The sequence below is a fragment of the Eubalaena glacialis genome, chromosome 8 (genome assembly GCF_028564815.1).
Source record: "Eubalaena glacialis isolate mEubGla1 chromosome 8, mEubGla1.1.hap2.+ XY, whole genome shotgun sequence".
Lineage (NCBI taxonomy): Eukaryota > Metazoa > Chordata > Mammalia > Artiodactyla > Balaenidae > Eubalaena > Eubalaena glacialis.
The window spans coordinates 116,739,464-116,756,045 of record NC_083723.1 but is presented as its reverse complement, the minus strand read 5'-3'; the positions used below and the strand labels follow the sequence as shown (position 1 = coordinate 116,756,045).

The window sequence follows — 16,582 nt, the reverse complement described above, 5'->3', positions numbered from 1 at the left end:
ACCTTCTTGGTCTGCTGGCTTTCTGAATAAAATTGTTCCTTGCTCCAAAACCTTATCTCTCTAGTTATTGACCTGTGGTGCAGTGAAAAATTTGAGCTTAGACTTGGTAACAGACCCATTCTGCATTCACACCGAGGTCTCACTTTCATTCCCCCACCTTCTCGCTGGCTGGTTTTACTTCTGTCATTTTCATCCTCTTCGGTATTTCCCTGCCTACCTTCAATGCCCTCACTAAGCTTCCATTCTGGTTTATTCTTCCTTGGGTATCTTAATTATCTAAGAAATTGAAGGCTAAATTATCTTTTCTTTCCTTCTTTTCCTGAGTTCAATTAAAAAAAAATGTTCTCCCTGCTTTTTCCATTTCTGTTCTTAATTTTTGAACTTCTGGTTATAGGTGGGTAATCCTATCTTCAACCGCTCCTGTTACCGAACTAGCTCTGCCTTGCCTGACGTGCAGCAAGCCAAATGCTAAGATGCTAAGGTTGCCAGCAGTTTCTTCCCAAGGCAACCAAGAAAAGAACAAACACACCCCACCAAAAGGCAAGGGGCTGGGGTATTCATAGGATGACCAATAAAGAAGCAGGGTGGTGTGAGGTGGGGGGTGGGGCATGTGGGGACAGGTGATTGGAAAAAGGTGCGGGAGTCATTCTGCGCAGGCAAACTAAGCTATGAGCCTCTGCAGGTTGGAAAGGTCACCCAGCAGCCATGTGTGCGTGCTCAGCTAGAGGGGGGGTGGTCCTAACCAGCCTTAATGCGCTCTGCTGAACTAGATGCAGCTGAGACTCCAAGTTCCTGGGCAATAACTCAGGCAAACATCTTCTTGTCCAGGCTACGTGCTGCTTGGAGGACATGCAAGTGTTCAAATGACCTTGATTAGTGAAGGCAGGTGAAATGGATTTAACCCACTTTCCGTTGTTGGGTTATTTAATTCTGTTCGGAGTGTAGACAGATATTTTTCTGACTCATGATTGTTTTTGGGGGGTGGGGCAGAGGGTGAGATATGGGGGGTTTCCTCTATTCTATGAATTTTACTTTCCCCTTGTTCATTTTCCCGATGTTGGGGTGTTTCACAATATACCCAACTTCATGGTATCCTTTCCCATTGTTCTAGCAAACGGAGACACATTTATAGTTTTGCTGCTTAGTTTTCATCTTGGGGTGGTTCTGAGTCCTCTTATTTTGTGATTCTCTTAAGTTTTGCAGGACTCTAAATTTCACCCCTTTTCTTTTTTCCCTCACTACCCAAGTGCCAGAGAACCCTTCTTCCTAACATTTTACTTTTTTTTTTTTCCCCCTGGAAGCTATACATTTGGAAGAGGATCCCTTTAAAGCACATGCCAGGTGATTTTAAGGGAGTTGTGAGCACTTGGAAACCTTCCTGCAGGCCTGCTCAGGTCTGCTCAGGTCTTCTCAGGGGCTTCTTCTTCTGGGGGTCCCTCCACCTTCCCCCGAGCTCCCACTCCTTCCCCTGCCACTGGCCCTCCTGCATCCTCCTAGCAGTTTTTCTGGTCCTCCTCCTCCAGGACACGGAGGGGAGGGACTGGAGTGTGTGAAATAGTTTCAGAAAATCAAAAGGCATAAAATGCAGCAGAGTCACATGGTTCCTACTGCATCCTGGTGAGCGTGGACTTCCCGGCACACATATATTTGAAGTGACTTTGCATTCATCTGCTTTTTGATATTCTGAAACTGTTTCATCAAAGAAAATGATAATAAACATTGTTCCGTAGGTGCCCAACATTTGCTGCATGATGAGAATAAAAAAAAATTCACTGAGTTAAAAATTTGAGGTGATATATTTCTAACGCACAATATTTGGAGACCAGACCTATCAAATTCCAGACTGATTTATCCAACTCTATTTCCACCATCTCTGGGATATCCTACAGATATTTTGTTTTTAATCCTGGCATCCACACCTACCTGCACGGGCACTAGGCAAGGGACAAAACCAGGATTATTCCAGAAAGAATAAGAAGCAGCACAGCATGGTATAAAAAGCATAATGCTTTTGGCCAGACAGACCTGGGTTCTCTCTCATTCTCTCTCTCTATCTCCACACCCCCCCTTTTTTTTTAGTTTGAGAAAGAAAAAGTGAACTCCTGGATCCATATTTTCTTTTGTTGAAAATGAAGAAAATATTCCCTTTGCTTATCTTGGTGATTAAATAAAATTCTATATTTAAAGCATGCAATAGAGAACTTGAAATAGAGTTATGAAGTAAAGAGAAATATTAGTCAATAAATATCTAACATGAAAAATTATGCTGTTTTAAATTATGTTCCTGTTTTCGGGTAACAGAGTCTTAGTTCCTGAGCTTGGGCTGGGATGTTCTAGTCCTCTCCTATTTCCATCTTCATCCCACAAAATGTTTTATAGCTGATTTAACTAATCCAACATGTCACCTTCCCCAGCCCACAGGTGTTTCTGGGATGGGGCCTGGAGGACGTCTGTGCAGTGAGAGGACATGACTGCATTGATGTGAATTAGCAGCAGGCACAGAAACACACTGGAGAGTCTCCCAGCTCCACCGGCTGTATCTTTAAGACATTTGGTCCCTCTTTGGACAATTTTGCAGAAAAAGCTTTCACTGGCATTCTTGACTCATCTATGATTTTTTGCTTCCTAAAGGTAAATCATGAATTTCAGATCTTCCTCCAGGAGCTGCTGATACCAGTAAACGTAACTGTGTTCTTTCACTGGGCTGCATCTCAGTGTAGCCTCCTGTACTTTGCCCCTGACCAGGTGTCTTGGGTTCCGGGTAATGCGAACATTCGTGGGACCTCAGAGCAGAAGAGATTGCATGAGACAGAGTCTTAATAGTAGAGGAAGTGGGTGCCTTACAATGAAGCAACCCAAGGGGAGCTCTCAAAAATCTTTGAAGTCTCCTGCATTCATTTAAAAATTCACAGGAATTTTGCTTTATACTCCATAATGCAATTATGTCTTTTTGTATGAATGTCAATAACTTTCAGAAAATCTCTGGGCAACATGGCGGTCCAGGGCATATTTGAGACACAGCTACAGAGCCACAGATAAAGCCGAGTGATGCTGACCCATCAGCCCAGAACTGATGGAGAACTCCAGTCTGCTGCCCGTGGCAGGGTTGGGCAGGAAGGGGAGCCTGCAGGCAGGACCAGGAAGGGTGTTTACTGCATCAGCTCATGGAGCTGGATCTCAAAGCTGCCTTTTATGAGGCGGATCTTCCTGTGAGGTCACCATTTCCAGTGGATCCTATTGTCTCTAGAACTAATCTTGTACATCAGTTGAATGGAACATCTTTTTTTCTTAACTATGCACGCAACCTGGATAGAATGGGTCAGTATGGGGCATAGTGTTCAGAGATGAGTACCTTCAATATTGGTCCTTAGCTTCTGAAACAGTTTGTACCACTTCCCTCTCCACTTTTTCTTATCTTTCATTCCTTTATTTTCTTTCGTTGGCTTGTATCATCTTTCCATTTTCTGTTACTGAGTGGAGGTAGTGAGTAGAGGTGACCACATGGGATATTTAGGTACACATATTGAGAGACAGGGAAGTGGAGACCAGGATTTCTGGGAAAAAAATTAGAGATAGGAAATGATTTGACTCACTTTCCTTCTTGTCTCCACCTCAGCTAAGCAAGGGTTTCAAGCATCTTAATGGGAACATTATTTTATGGTTTATAATTCACTCTTCTCATCTTTTGTTATTCTACTTGAATTTTTGATGTGAGTAATTCAAAGAACAGTTGTTAGAAAAACCATAAACTCTCCCTCTCAAACCTTTTGTCCCCTGTTTCTATTTATTTGTATTATTCTCTTCAATCACGAATGGAATACCTATGTGTGAGGGATCTTCCTTCTTTCCATTCTTCTTTCCTTCTTTCCTACCCTGTGGTAGTAAATGAAAATTATATGAAAGGAAGATGCAAAGAGGAATAAGGCACAATCCCACCCTATTAGAATGTACAGGCTCCCTGGAGGAGATGTAACCTGTACATCTAGGATGCTTCAAGGCTTCAAATAATAAATAAGATCATGGTAAATTTTAGTGTCCAAATAACCATGGCTTAAGGCCTTCTTTTATTAATTGCAAGATCCTAGGGCCTCCTTCAAAGGGTCTCTGTTATTTGGGGAGGTATTCAGTAGGCTTACCCAAATGTACACTTCAATCAGAACTCAGGTGCCATCACCACTTAATCAGCTCAGTTATTTCTCCTGGAAATACTCCAAATTGTTCATCAGTGCTATTGACGAAAATGCCCATCACTGAACACACACAACTAGCCTGAAGGGACTCTTCCTGGATGCTGCCAGACCCAGGAATCCTCAGGCTGCTCTAGGGCGGTGGGTGAATGAGTTATCTCCCCATCATCTCTGAGGTGCTCTTGTTACTTAGGGTCCAAAGCAACTCTGCTTATGGGCAGAATCTCACCAAGCAACTTGTGAATGGTTCCATCAGCTGCTGATGATCAGTCTTCCCTCTTTCTGGGTTTAAGCCCAATCAAGCGGGTAAGATAAGGAGCAGGTGCCTTAGCATTCCTTTTCACTCCCTCCTGTTCACTACTGCATGTTCCAAACCCAAACTTCTCGTTCTGGTCTTAGTTACCAATCAAACATCGGGATGAGTTATCCATAGATTTAAGCAGTAAACTGTGTGTTGGAATAGGAAGCGTTAAAGAGCACTGGTCCTGATGTTCTGGTGGGAGTGATGGTGATAATCTGGTGGAGGCTGACAGCTCCGATGTCTCAACTCCGCAGCTCAAAAGGCTGTGGAACAATTGCTATAATATATGTAATTGCCTTTGGCACTTGAAACTTATACCTGGTCAAAGCTTCACTTTCAGACCTTCAAAGTTGGCTCTTCTGACAAAATAGCAGGTACTTCCCCTCCACCACAAGCACACAAAGGGCTAAAGATTCATTTCAATGGCTAAAACCTCAGAAGACAGCCCTCACTTTTTTCCCTCATTCCCTCTCGTTTAAAGCCCTGATAATGTGCCCCTACTCTTCAATTGAGGGAACATTTCTTAACAGGGTCCAAGTTGACTAAACTACAGACAGGTGGATAATAAAAATTAATTTGGGAAATACTGAGTAAGTTTAGGAGATAAGTAGGGCATAAAATATCATTTAATTTCCCTTATCTGTCTCCAAGCATGTCAATTATTGGCTTAAACACTTTGCCAAACACTTTTGGATTTCCTTTCCATTGTTATTAGTATTATAAACTTCAAAGTTGCTAAGAGACTAGCTTTTAATTGCTCTCATCATTAAAAAGAAACAATAATTATGTGATGTGATAGAGGTGTTAGCTTGACACTACAGTGTTATAACTACAGTAGCCATATTGTAATATATAAATGTATCAAATCAACACCTTGTATATCTTATACAATGTTATATGTTAATCACACCTCAGTTTAAACACAGTTTTATTGAGGTATAACTGACACACAAATAAACTGCACACACTTAAAAAAGTTTCACATAGGTATGCAAATGTGGAACCATAACCACAATTAAGATAGTGAACTTATCCATCACCTCAAAAGGTTTCTCTGTGTCATGTTGTAATCCTTCCCTCCCAACCCTTCCCACCTGTGCTATCCCTAGGCAATCGCTGGTCTGCTTCCTGTCAATATACATGTGTTTGCATTTTCTGGATTTTCATATAAATAGAAAAATATATTGATAGTATGTATTCATCTGTATCTGGCTTATTTCCATCATCGTAATCATTTTGAGATCCATCTATATTACTATAATCATCAATAGTTGGTTAATTTTTTAGGCCACCGAAAGAGTGCATTTACTGAGAAGCTTGTAAAATGTTTTATACTTTTAGAAGATTGACAAGTTCATCAGTAAAGCTGTTACACAATACAAAGTAGACAACACATTCTCCTATTCACAATGATATCTCTTGAAAACATACTCTTTTTCTCTGAAATTCAAGCTAGAATATTTGAATCTTTTTAGGTTGAGTGATGTGCAACCATCACTACCATGTAGTTCTGGAACATTATCGTCACCCTAAAAACAATCCTGTACCAATTAGAAGTCACTCCCTGTTCGTTCTTCCCTGGAGCCCATGGCAACCATTTGATACTGCCCTCTGCTGGGGAAGGTGGGGGGAGGAAAAGCTGATGTGTGCCTTTACATGGATGTGTGTACATATGTGCATGTCCACACATATGTGTGCATGTGTGTGTGTGTTAGCCTTGAAATGTGGAACAGCAGTGGGTGAGGCCACTGGTCATGAAAAAAGGAAAAAGATAGGTTTTGTTTTGTTTTTTTCATTATAAGGATATCCATGTGGATACATCAAATGTACCTCAATTTCAAAATGATCCAAACTGAATTTCTTCACTGAATGTTCTCTTTCATCTCTGCTCCCTAGATGTGTCGATCATCTTGTTATTCTTGAAACCTAAGGGTCATCTTTGTCTCTTTATTTTCCTTCACCTCTTACAACAGATAAGTGTTAAAATTCTGTCCGTTCTCCACCTCAAGAATCCATTCTCCTCTTTTTGAACTAGGCCCCGTTCTTGGGCAGTCCTCAAGAGCCCAAATTTAGCAAAAATCCTGCTAAGTCAGTTAGCCAGAATCTCCCACCTTCAATATCTGACTACCCTTGATATCTGACCTAATTCCTCATCTCCCCCAGTCTCCCAGATGATGTCTGACCATCCTGGCCTGCCTTCAGCAAGAACTCAGGTAGCTCAGTTTAGCCAGAAGCCCTCTTAGTGTTTCCTGGTGTTTCCTCTTAGTAAATCTCCATCTACTGACTCCCTCCACCTCCCTGCTCCTTGGCTATAAATTTCCACTTTTCCTTGTTTATTTGAGTTGAGCTCAATCTGTCTCCCCTACTACAAAACCTCATTGCTGTAGTTCCGCTGAATAAAGTCTGCCTTATCATTTTAATAAGTGTCTGAGTAAAATTTTCTGTAACACAATTCACTGCGATAATAAACAGTTTGCTTTTCGCAGAGAGATGCTGCAGTTTGTGTCATGATGTACAATGGCCATATAATTTGTTGTCCAAAATGAACCCTTTAATATGTGAAATAGGGTGCTCTTAATAATGATGCCAGGACAACAGGCCTGAATCAGGGCCGCTATGTAAATCAGAGTGTTTGATCTCCTTACATGGTCAACTTTCTGACACCCTCCTTTACTGCCAACTGGCAGCAGTGTGGGAGACTTCAGGAAATATATACTATTTTCTGTGACAGGAACACGTTTCAAGTCAGCATCCATGTTGAGGCATGTAGCGATGTCCTATAATGCCCCTTCCAAGCAGATGTTCTCTGGATTGGTGTTGTCTACCTGTATAATTATTCTCAGTTATTGTCAGATGGTCATGTCATGTCCTCCCCAGCAATCCCTGTGGTCACAGGTGTGGGAAAAAAATGGAGATATATCCTGAGTCAAAAAACCATAGTCATGTCGGATCTTGGAGATCCAACAGATTAATGGATCTTGCAAATAAATGGTGCAAGTCTCTAATTTTAAAGAGAACACTGAGTCTCAGGGAGTTGAGGGCATCTGCCGACGTCTTACAGCTTAAAATAAAAAAGCCAGAATTGCGATTAGGAAGCAGGTTTCCTGAATTCCTAATATGTCTGTGGATCTGGAGCTTATGAGAGAGAAGGGAGCAGTTGAGGGGTTGAAATCATAGAGTATAAGTTCATGCTCCCCTGGGCAGCTGTACCAGGATTTGAGATTTGAATTTCCTATGTAATCTCTGAGTGGGGTGTTACTAATCAGTTTCTCTGTCTTCCTTCCTCTCCAGAAGACTGTGGTTGCTTTTCCCTCAGTTATTCCTATTTAACCATTTTAAGGAACTGTCGGTCTTGGAGGGGCCAGACCTGTGATAAAAGGACTATTATAAACCCCTGGTAGTCTGCATTCTGTGGTTCCACATAGAGGTCATCACCTCCGGAGGGTACGTTGATGGAGAAAGAGTTTGCAGGGGAGTTGTCTTTGACGTAAACTCAGAAGGAATTTCTTAGCATTTTTGAGATACCAACCTCAGCTATCTGGTCTCTCTGTACTTGAATCTGGCGGGGGGCGGGGAGGGGTCTTTATTCCTAAACTTGCAATTCACAGACTGCCTAATTCTGCATTACTTTTAGGAATTTCAGAAGCCCGAGCCCCAAAGCATGCCCATCATGATAATTTAAGAGATGGTTTATGGTCTGGCTTCCTACCGGCCGCAGCTGGAGCCACAGCAATCAAGCTGCTGCTTCTGAGGCAGGAGGACGGGGAAGCGCCTTTTCACGCGTCTTCCTAGAGCTCAGGGGGAGAAGAGAAACCAGGGACCTTGCACACTGGGAGAAACTGACTCAGCCACGCGGCGTCGCGCATGCCGCCGCGGCGCAGAGATGCACAGCTGAGTCCCCAGTTCCGCGGGATGGCGCTTCAGGGTGGAATAGGTGTCATTGGGTCTTTCAGCTGAGAATCGTTCCTTGGGCATCCTGACTCAGCTGCGGTGGTTTGGGAATGAAAGGAAATCAGAAACTCTATTTCCAGCCCCACATTTTGTTGATACCAGTAAACAAATAGGTGACCAGAAATTGGATCACATCTAAGACTCACCCCTTGTCCTATCTCTCTGCTCCAGTGGATGGGGTCTGACTGACTCCAGGGACTGCATGTCCTGTGGGAGGAGATGGAGGCATCGAGAGTGGTCCTACAGTAGCTCCAGGAAAACATCTTCTACACAAGTTCTCATGCACTCCTGAGCTCACCTCCCCTAGGAGGCAGGCGGTCACCCAGTAGAGGAGCTGGTGTCCATGGCAGGGTCAGGGCAGGATGAGCTTTCCCAGCAATGGTTTCTGAGGCACAGCAGCCAAGAGGAATGGAGGTTCTGGGCTCCCCTGACAACACCCACAGACTCAGGGGCACCTTCTGCAGGAGATGGGGAATCCTTGGTCCAGATGTTCGGTGTCTCGTTTATTTTGTTACATGGATGATGTAAACAGGCTCCAAACCCACTTGAGGGCTCTTAGGGAAGTTGAAGTTTAAGGAAAACATAAGAGGAAGTGGAAAAGGGAAAAGAAGAGAGTGAAAATAGAGCAAGAAGAAAACGATAGAGCTCTACACAAGTTTGCAATTCTATCGATCTTAGAAAGTTCTCTTGGCAGAAGTTCTCAAACTTTCACATGAACAAAAATCACCAGGGACTAGGCAAAATTATATGCATTCCTATAACCCTCCTCCAGAAATTCTGCCTCTGTCCTAGAACTTACCTGTTTAACCTAACACTCAGGTGAGGCAAGTTTTCTCAGATCACACTTTACAATTTTTTTGAGTAGAGATTCTTAATAGGCTAAACTAACCAAAAAAAGAGCACTTAATGCATTAAATTACATGTTAAAATGTAAGTAGAACAAGAAGAATTATCCTGGGAAAGAGAATATTTACTGGATAAATTTAGGTTCTGAGAATTGCATTTAAAAAAAAGGATCTATAGGAAATGAGAAACCTAATTGAAGACGACGTAAATGAAGCTGAGAGAAATTTCCAAGGCTTAGGGTATAGTCAGTACTGTCAAATGCTTCAAAGAAATCAGGCAGGCAGAGAAACAGAAATGTCTTTTTTCCAGCATGTATATAATTTTAATGTTTAGGAGAATAGTTTCATAAGAATGGAAATATTCCCTTAAAAAGCTGAAGATAGCATTCAAAGGAGTGACTCTTTGGCGACAAAAGCAAAGGTGTTGGTGATCAAGAGTAAGACTGGATTTGGAGAGGAACAAAAATGGATAGTAAGGAGCACTTATTTTTGAGCTTCTGTTTCAAAGGGTCAGAATGAAATTTTGCCGGAGAAAAGAAGAATTATATCTGGACTTCTGGGAGTAAAGCAACTGGGTTCATCTTATACTGAAATAAGAGCAGATGTGACTAGAAAGAGTGTATAAAAAAGCCTAGTGGTAGGTGGTGTAGAAATGACCAGTTTTGTGAAAGGAATGGATCATCAAATTTTAACAGAGGGATTTTGAATTCTCTATCTGCTCTATGTCATGACAATGACCTCCCTAGGTCCTTTCACTTACACTGATGTGGAATGTACTGTCCCTCATTACACTTTGGATCAGATACCTGAGGATTCTTCAACTGTCTGAATATCAGTTTTCAGTTGACTGCACATCAGGTATTTTTCCACTGAGAACATATTAATCTGTCTCCTCCCTCAACTCCATAGAAACGAATTAGTGACTGTGGGGTCTGACATGGTTACACTTAAAATTGACATGTTTTTTGTGCTACCTGGATTTAACTCCTTAAAAAGAAATTAACCAGTGTTTTCACTTGGTCTGACATTATTCTAAAGACTAAGGATTTGATCCCTTCTCTAATTCTTTCTATTTTCCTATCCAGCAAATGCATTGATTATCCTTCACACCTCATGTGTGATGGACATCTCTTGGGTGACCTGGCTCCTAATTATAGAATTCCTCTCTTTGGAATCCTTGATCCATAAGGTCAAAGTGACAGACCCTCAGCTGCCATGTTGTTCAAAATAACTCATTTGACTAATGTACTTTCCAAAGCATGTTTCTGAGTAAAACAGGATCTTTTTTTCCCCCTATTTTCTGGATTTGGAATCTAGCATGAGAGAAGGTTGGTCCTTCTCAATGTGGCTGGAGGGCTGACATCTGAATCTAGAATCATCTGCTACTATGAAACCTAAGAAATAGAGGAGAGGGGGCAGGCTTGCCTGCACGGCCGGGCTGGGGACCTGCGTCCGCCGGGGAGCAAGGCTGACTTCTGCGGCTTCATGAGACCCCAGGCTTCGTGAGACCCCAGCCGGGATGCCAGACCCCTCCAGAATGAAGGTCTTCCTGTCCGTGCTGCTGGCTGCCCTCCTGGGTGTGGAGTGAGCCCACTCCCTGGTGTTCTTCTCTTGCGTGAATAAGAACAGCAACTGGTACAGCCTGAAGCCCACCGTCCGCTCCGATACGGACAGCTACTATGTGACCATCTCTGCATCCACTGGCATCGGGAACGTGGTGGACTTTGGCTACACCCTGAACAACGGCTGCTCCCCGATCTGCCCCATCCCGAGCGTCAACCTCTGCGTGGCGTCCGTGGGCAGCCACTGCTGCCAGAGCTTCCCGTGCAACATCAGTGCGGCCGACGGCGGGCTGCGGGCCAGGGTCACCGTGCTGGGCCTCGGGCTGCCGCTCAGCCTGCTGTCGGCTCTGCTGCGATTTGGCCCCTGACCGCCGAGACCCTGTGCCCGGCTCAGACTCCCAAAGCTCAGGAAGGAAGGAAAGCCCAGCCCCTCCGAGACCCAAGAGCATCTCGAAGCCTCCTCCTCTGATTCCTCACCTGCTGAGCCCCGCCTCTAGGCCCTGGGGCCCCCTAGGTTCCCCCTGCCCTCTGCAGCCACACCCCTGCCAGCTACCCTTACTTCCTGGGCAGCCTTCCAGGGGGAACCTGGGAACGGAGCCTGAGGGTCCCGGAGTCAGAGTCGAGTCCCAGGGACATGCTGGGAGGGGCACGTGGTCCCAGGCCTGCCCCCGTCCAGGCCCTGTCCGCCCGCAGGTGCAGAAGATGCGCTGTGTGGACAGGCGTGTGGTCCGCGTGCCCTGCCGGGCGTGGGTGAGTGTGCGGCCAGGTCTCGGCCTGTGTCGGGGGGAGGGGATGGGAGTAAGCGTCAGGAGTCCAGCATCCGCAGCCCCTAGAGCCCCAAGCGCCAGCACAGAACCCCCTTCCCCCGGCACCTCTGCACACCTCATTTCACTCACTTCAAGGGCAGCCTTTGGGGAGACAGGGCTGTCACTGTCCCCAGGGCTAGGCTGCTGACCCAGGAATCTGCTCCCAGCCCGAAATCCAGCTGCGTCTCGGGCCCCTCCCTCCACTGCCACACTGGAGCCCTCCTGCTGCTTCGGTGCCTCAGATAAACACAAGTGTTCCCACCCTTTCCCGCTCTGGGTGTGGCCCAGAGCCCGAGACCGCCCCTCCCATCAGGGTCCTAACGACGGGGAGGGGGCAGCAGAGATCCAGAGCCTCAGGTGTAGGGGGTCCGAGGGTCCCCTGCGATCGGGCACCACAGTGAGGCCCACTGGGAGGCAGTGGGGAAGAGGGTCGCCTGAGTCCACAGCTAGCTGCCCTCGGCCGGGCAGGGTTGTTTGGGAAGTTTATCCTCCGGACAGGACTGGACTGGACAGAGAAACCAGCGGAGGTCAGCCTGCTTCTGGCTGGAAGGCAGGACCCTGCAGAGGGAGGGATGGGGTTGGGCGGGAGGGGAGGGGAGGGGAGGGGACCCCCCCCAGGGGTTCTGGGACTTGGGTACAGGGTACCTGGGCCAGTCAGGCTGAGGAGGACACAAAGCACGGCGGGGGGTGAGGGCGTGGAGGCAGGAGCTCAGTAAGTGGGTGAGCAAGACATCCATCCCAAGGGCCTATGGGAGGAGTGGGGGGGGGAACTCCCCTGGGAAGGCCTCGCCCCGGCTGGAGGGCAGGGGTGCTGCTCCCCGAGCCGGCAGCCCTCCCTGCTGCACGCCTACTCCCCCGGCAAGCCCGACTGTGGTCTGTGGCTAAGCCAGGGGTTCCCAGCATCTGCAGTGGGGGAGTGTCTGAGTTCTAAGCCAAGGGGATGCTTTGATTGGGCTGGTGGCCGAGGAGGAGCAATGAACTGAGGGCTGCAGCTGGGTGCCCTATGGAGAGTGATGTGTTTATCCCTAAGGAGGCTGTCACATCTCCCGGGTGGTGGGAGCAAATGCAGCAGGGCTGGGTCCGGGCTGGCCAGAAGCTCTGACGTGCCTGGGTCCAGGGTCCAAGCATCGCTGTGCAGCAGGGCAGGACAGTGGTCACTGCGGAAGCTTGGGCTCCGGCCCATATCCCGGGTCCCGGTCCCAGGGGCAGGCGAGCAGCTCTGCACAGGATGGACCCTGTGACACACATGAATGCAGCAGCCTCAGTGTCACTGCCACCAGGAAGATGCCAGCCAATACACGGGCTTGAGCACCAATGCAGTGATAGAGCTCCAGGGAGGGACGGGAGGAGGGGTCTGCCCGGGGAAATCAGGGTGATCCAGCGGGACGACGAGGGGAAGGAGATCCAGGCCCAGCCAGCATCTTGTGGAAGGGTCCAGAAGCACATCACAGCAGTCTGGTTGAGACTCATGGGGTGGTGGAAATGTTGAGATTCACTTGAGTGGGTCAGACCAGCATTAAAAACCAAAGGAAGAAAAAGAATTCAAGGGGATGAAATCAGAATGTCCCCCAGGAATGCTGGTTACCCCTGGAGTTCGGAGTCCTGTAAACAGAACGTTGCAGGGACTTCCCTGGTGGTCCAGTGGTTAAGACTCTGCACTTCCACTGCAGGGGGCACGGGTTCTATCCCTAGTCGGGGAACTAAGATCCCACATGCCTGCCTTGCGGTGAGGCCAAAAAACAACAACAAAAATGCTGCCCACCATTCCAGTTCCACAAGGATTAAATTGCAACCCCCTGCAGTCGCCCACCTGCAGTGCCCCCTGAGGCGAATTCAGGATGGCGGAAAGCAGGAGGAAGCATGCTGTGTTTTGGATGTGGGCCCCTAGTTAAGATGTGGATCTAAGGGAGAATTTCAATGACCACTGATTCTTGCATCTTCCCAAACACAGAAAGCACTAAAATCAGTAACTTGAGATGTCTGTCTTTTGTGATTAGCAGTAATCTTTTACCAAGATGTATGCTTGACCACCGGTATTTCCCAATCAAAAAACTCATATGTATCTTTGCTCCTCCCCTACCTCTTTAGAGCACTTCCTCAGAGCTACTGAGAGGCTATCTCCCCAGGCTAGAGTCCTCAGTAAAGTCCCTGCAAAAACTGGAAACTCACTGTGTAAGCAGATAGGTTAGGGGGTCCCCAGAGAAAGAGAACCAGGAATGGCTTTCTTGACATAAGAGAAGCCATTTTGGTCTAAGCCATTCTGTGATCTAAGCCTGGCCACAATGCTTGTCCTTGAACAGGTCTCGGTCATCAATGATCTTAAGGGAACAAAGGAAAGTCAAACAATAGTGCAGTGATGAAGCAAAGTCCTAGTTCCTCCTCAAGGGATATACATAATAGTATATATTTGAGTTCTGTAAGGAACTAAGCCCCCCCCCAGGAGGATTATGGGTGGAGGATTATGTTGACCCTTCTGACTTCAATCAGCTCAAGCTTGGACTCCGTCAACCTTTGCCCCGATTCTATACTGAATAATCCTCTGCTCAAGCCCCTTCATGAATATGCACAGACCCTTAGCTTAAAACTTCCCCAGTGTCTCTGTCGGGGAGACTCTGCTTTGGGTAGGATCCCTGGTGTTCTCCTTACTTGCTGCCCGCAATACATCCTTCCTTCTCCTGCTCTTTGGCATGGTTGTGGCTTTTGGCTCCACACCTACCAAGAGGTGAGCCCAGTTTCCAGGCAACAACTGCTTTCACATTGTGCATTTTGTTTGCTTTGTTTATTGTTGACAGTCCCCATGTAGAATGCATCCACTGTGCTATTCACTCAAAATAAATCACAAGAGACTTTGCTAAAAGGACTGAGACCAGCAGGGTGGGGCAGTGGTAGTGATAGGGACAGAGTGAAGGGACAAAGTAGGTGATTAATAGTTACTCCCACTAAGGGATCATAAGTAAAGAAAAAAGTATGGGAGACCCCTGTAAGTTAATGATCACCGAAGAAAGCAGGCATGCTTAGCATGGAAACCAAGCAGGCCTGCCTAGCAACAAGACCTTGCAACAGAAGCACAAGACATGCCCCAAAGCAATGGTGGAATGAGACCCACATCCTGCCCAGTGATGTCAGTAAGTTAATGATTCCTAGGACATGTTCCTCTGCGCACACTTAAAACAAAAATATAGGGAAAGGTGACATTATACTGAAACCTGAGATGATTTACCGCGTTTTAGTATATGTTCCCACCTTTTTGCCCATTTCCATTGCACCATGACAGTCCTGGTTTGACCATGTAGGGACAAGAGAACTTCCCTGCCTGGCGTGGAGGAGGAGCTGATGACGGAAGTTTGACGTCTACTCAAGGATGAGGAAGAGGTGGTCTTCTTCCCCTCCTCACTTTTTCTACATTATAAAAATGTAGCCCACCCAGCTTTCATCACGGCTCTCCCTTGCCTGCCCGCTTGTATCTCTCACAAGCGTCCTATACTAATAAACATTTTCTTTACCTGTCAAAAAAAAAAAATAGAGGAGACAGTTTATAATAAGGGAGAATAAATGGAGCCAACAAGGTGGAAAAAGAAATGAGTTATCAAATCCGCCATGTCACAGTTCCAGGACTTCATTCCAGAGAAATGCCTGTGCTCTTGTTTTGAGGTTTTATAGGATATACATTTAGTCTTGTAAGAAATTTCCATTTGGCTTAAGATAGCTCTAGTTGGCTTCTGTTATTTCCTTTCAACCTATTATACCACCTGCTTCCTGAGCTGAGCCCAGATTGAGTTTGTGCATTAAGATGAGCAAATATTTATCACTGTGGAATCACTGCTGGCACAAAGATACACGGCTGAATCCTGCAGCTCCGCAGGCTGGATCTCCAGGCTACAGGGTGAGCCTTGGGGGCACTCAGCGGAAAACCTCTCCTTGGGCATCTCTGTTTCATCCAAGGCATTATTTTGGAAGGAAACCAAGAACTTGAACTCTTTTGCCAGGATCTGTCGATACCAGGAAACATAAATGTCTCCTTTTCTTGGAACACAATACATTTTCACTTTCTGTCCTTTCCCTTGGACCAGGTGCCCTGGAGCCTGGCTGACTTCTGCCTCAAGGAAGCCTGTGACGAAAGCACACAGAAGTTGGAGACTTAGCCCTTGAGGGCGTCTGATGACATGGATGAAAAGCTTAGAGCAGGGGGCTGAAAGGTCAGAACAGGGACTTACCTGCACCCAGGAGACAAAGGACAATGAAGCAGGTGAATTTTGGGCCCATGGCAGAATCAGGAAAAGGGCAGAGGCAGGTGGCTTTCTCTCAGGTTCTTACATCCCGCATAAGCAGCTTCTCTGTGACGTGATCACTTCCTAGAACCCGATAATCTCTATATAAAGACATGTTGGCTTTTGCCACAAAGGAATCACTCCTTTAGATGCCATCTTCAGCTTTTTCATGGAGGATTTCCATTCTATATATTCTTATGAAAATATTCCCCTAAAGAATAACATTATGTATTTTCTAGGACAAAAACTTATTTTTGTTTCTCTGTCTGCTTGATCTCTTTCTAGCATTTGACAACACTAACTGTGTAGACTATCCACTAAGTCCTGGAAATTTCTCTTCCCTCAGTTTCATTCACATTACTTTCAATTAGGTTTGTGATTTCCTATTATTTTTTTAAATGCAGTTACCAAAACCTAAATCTATCCACTAGATTTAGAATCCTGCTGTGTACAAGCAAAAAAAATGTAGAATATATGAAACAACTGTACTCAGTCATTGGAAAACAGACAACACAAGACTGTGATTCTTCTAAAACCAGACAAAGTGGGGAAATGTCTGCGCGCAGTGAGGAGGGAAAAATGGAACATGTAAATTTTGTGATGAGACAGAGGTTAAAAGATAGAGGGGACAAAGGCCACTAGAATTTGTGAGGAAGACTACC

At 45.9% G+C, this 16,582-nt stretch overlaps 1 pseudogene and 1 gene segment (V, D, J or C); one reads left to right on the top strand and one right to left on the bottom strand.

The window, feature by feature from the left end:
• Nucleotides 1–8,193: 8,193 nt before the first annotated feature.
• On the bottom strand, nt 8,194–15,951 carry LOC133096659 (T cell receptor beta variable 16-like). The segment is given in 4 exon segments: nt 8,194–8,276; nt 10,710–10,730; nt 15,473–15,760; nt 15,867–15,951. Coding segments are annotated over 4 exon segments (441 nt in total).
• LOC133096933 (lymphocyte antigen 6E-like) lies at nt 10,822–11,249 on the top strand (annotated as a pseudogene).
• Nucleotides 15,952–16,582: the final 631 nt, after the last annotated feature.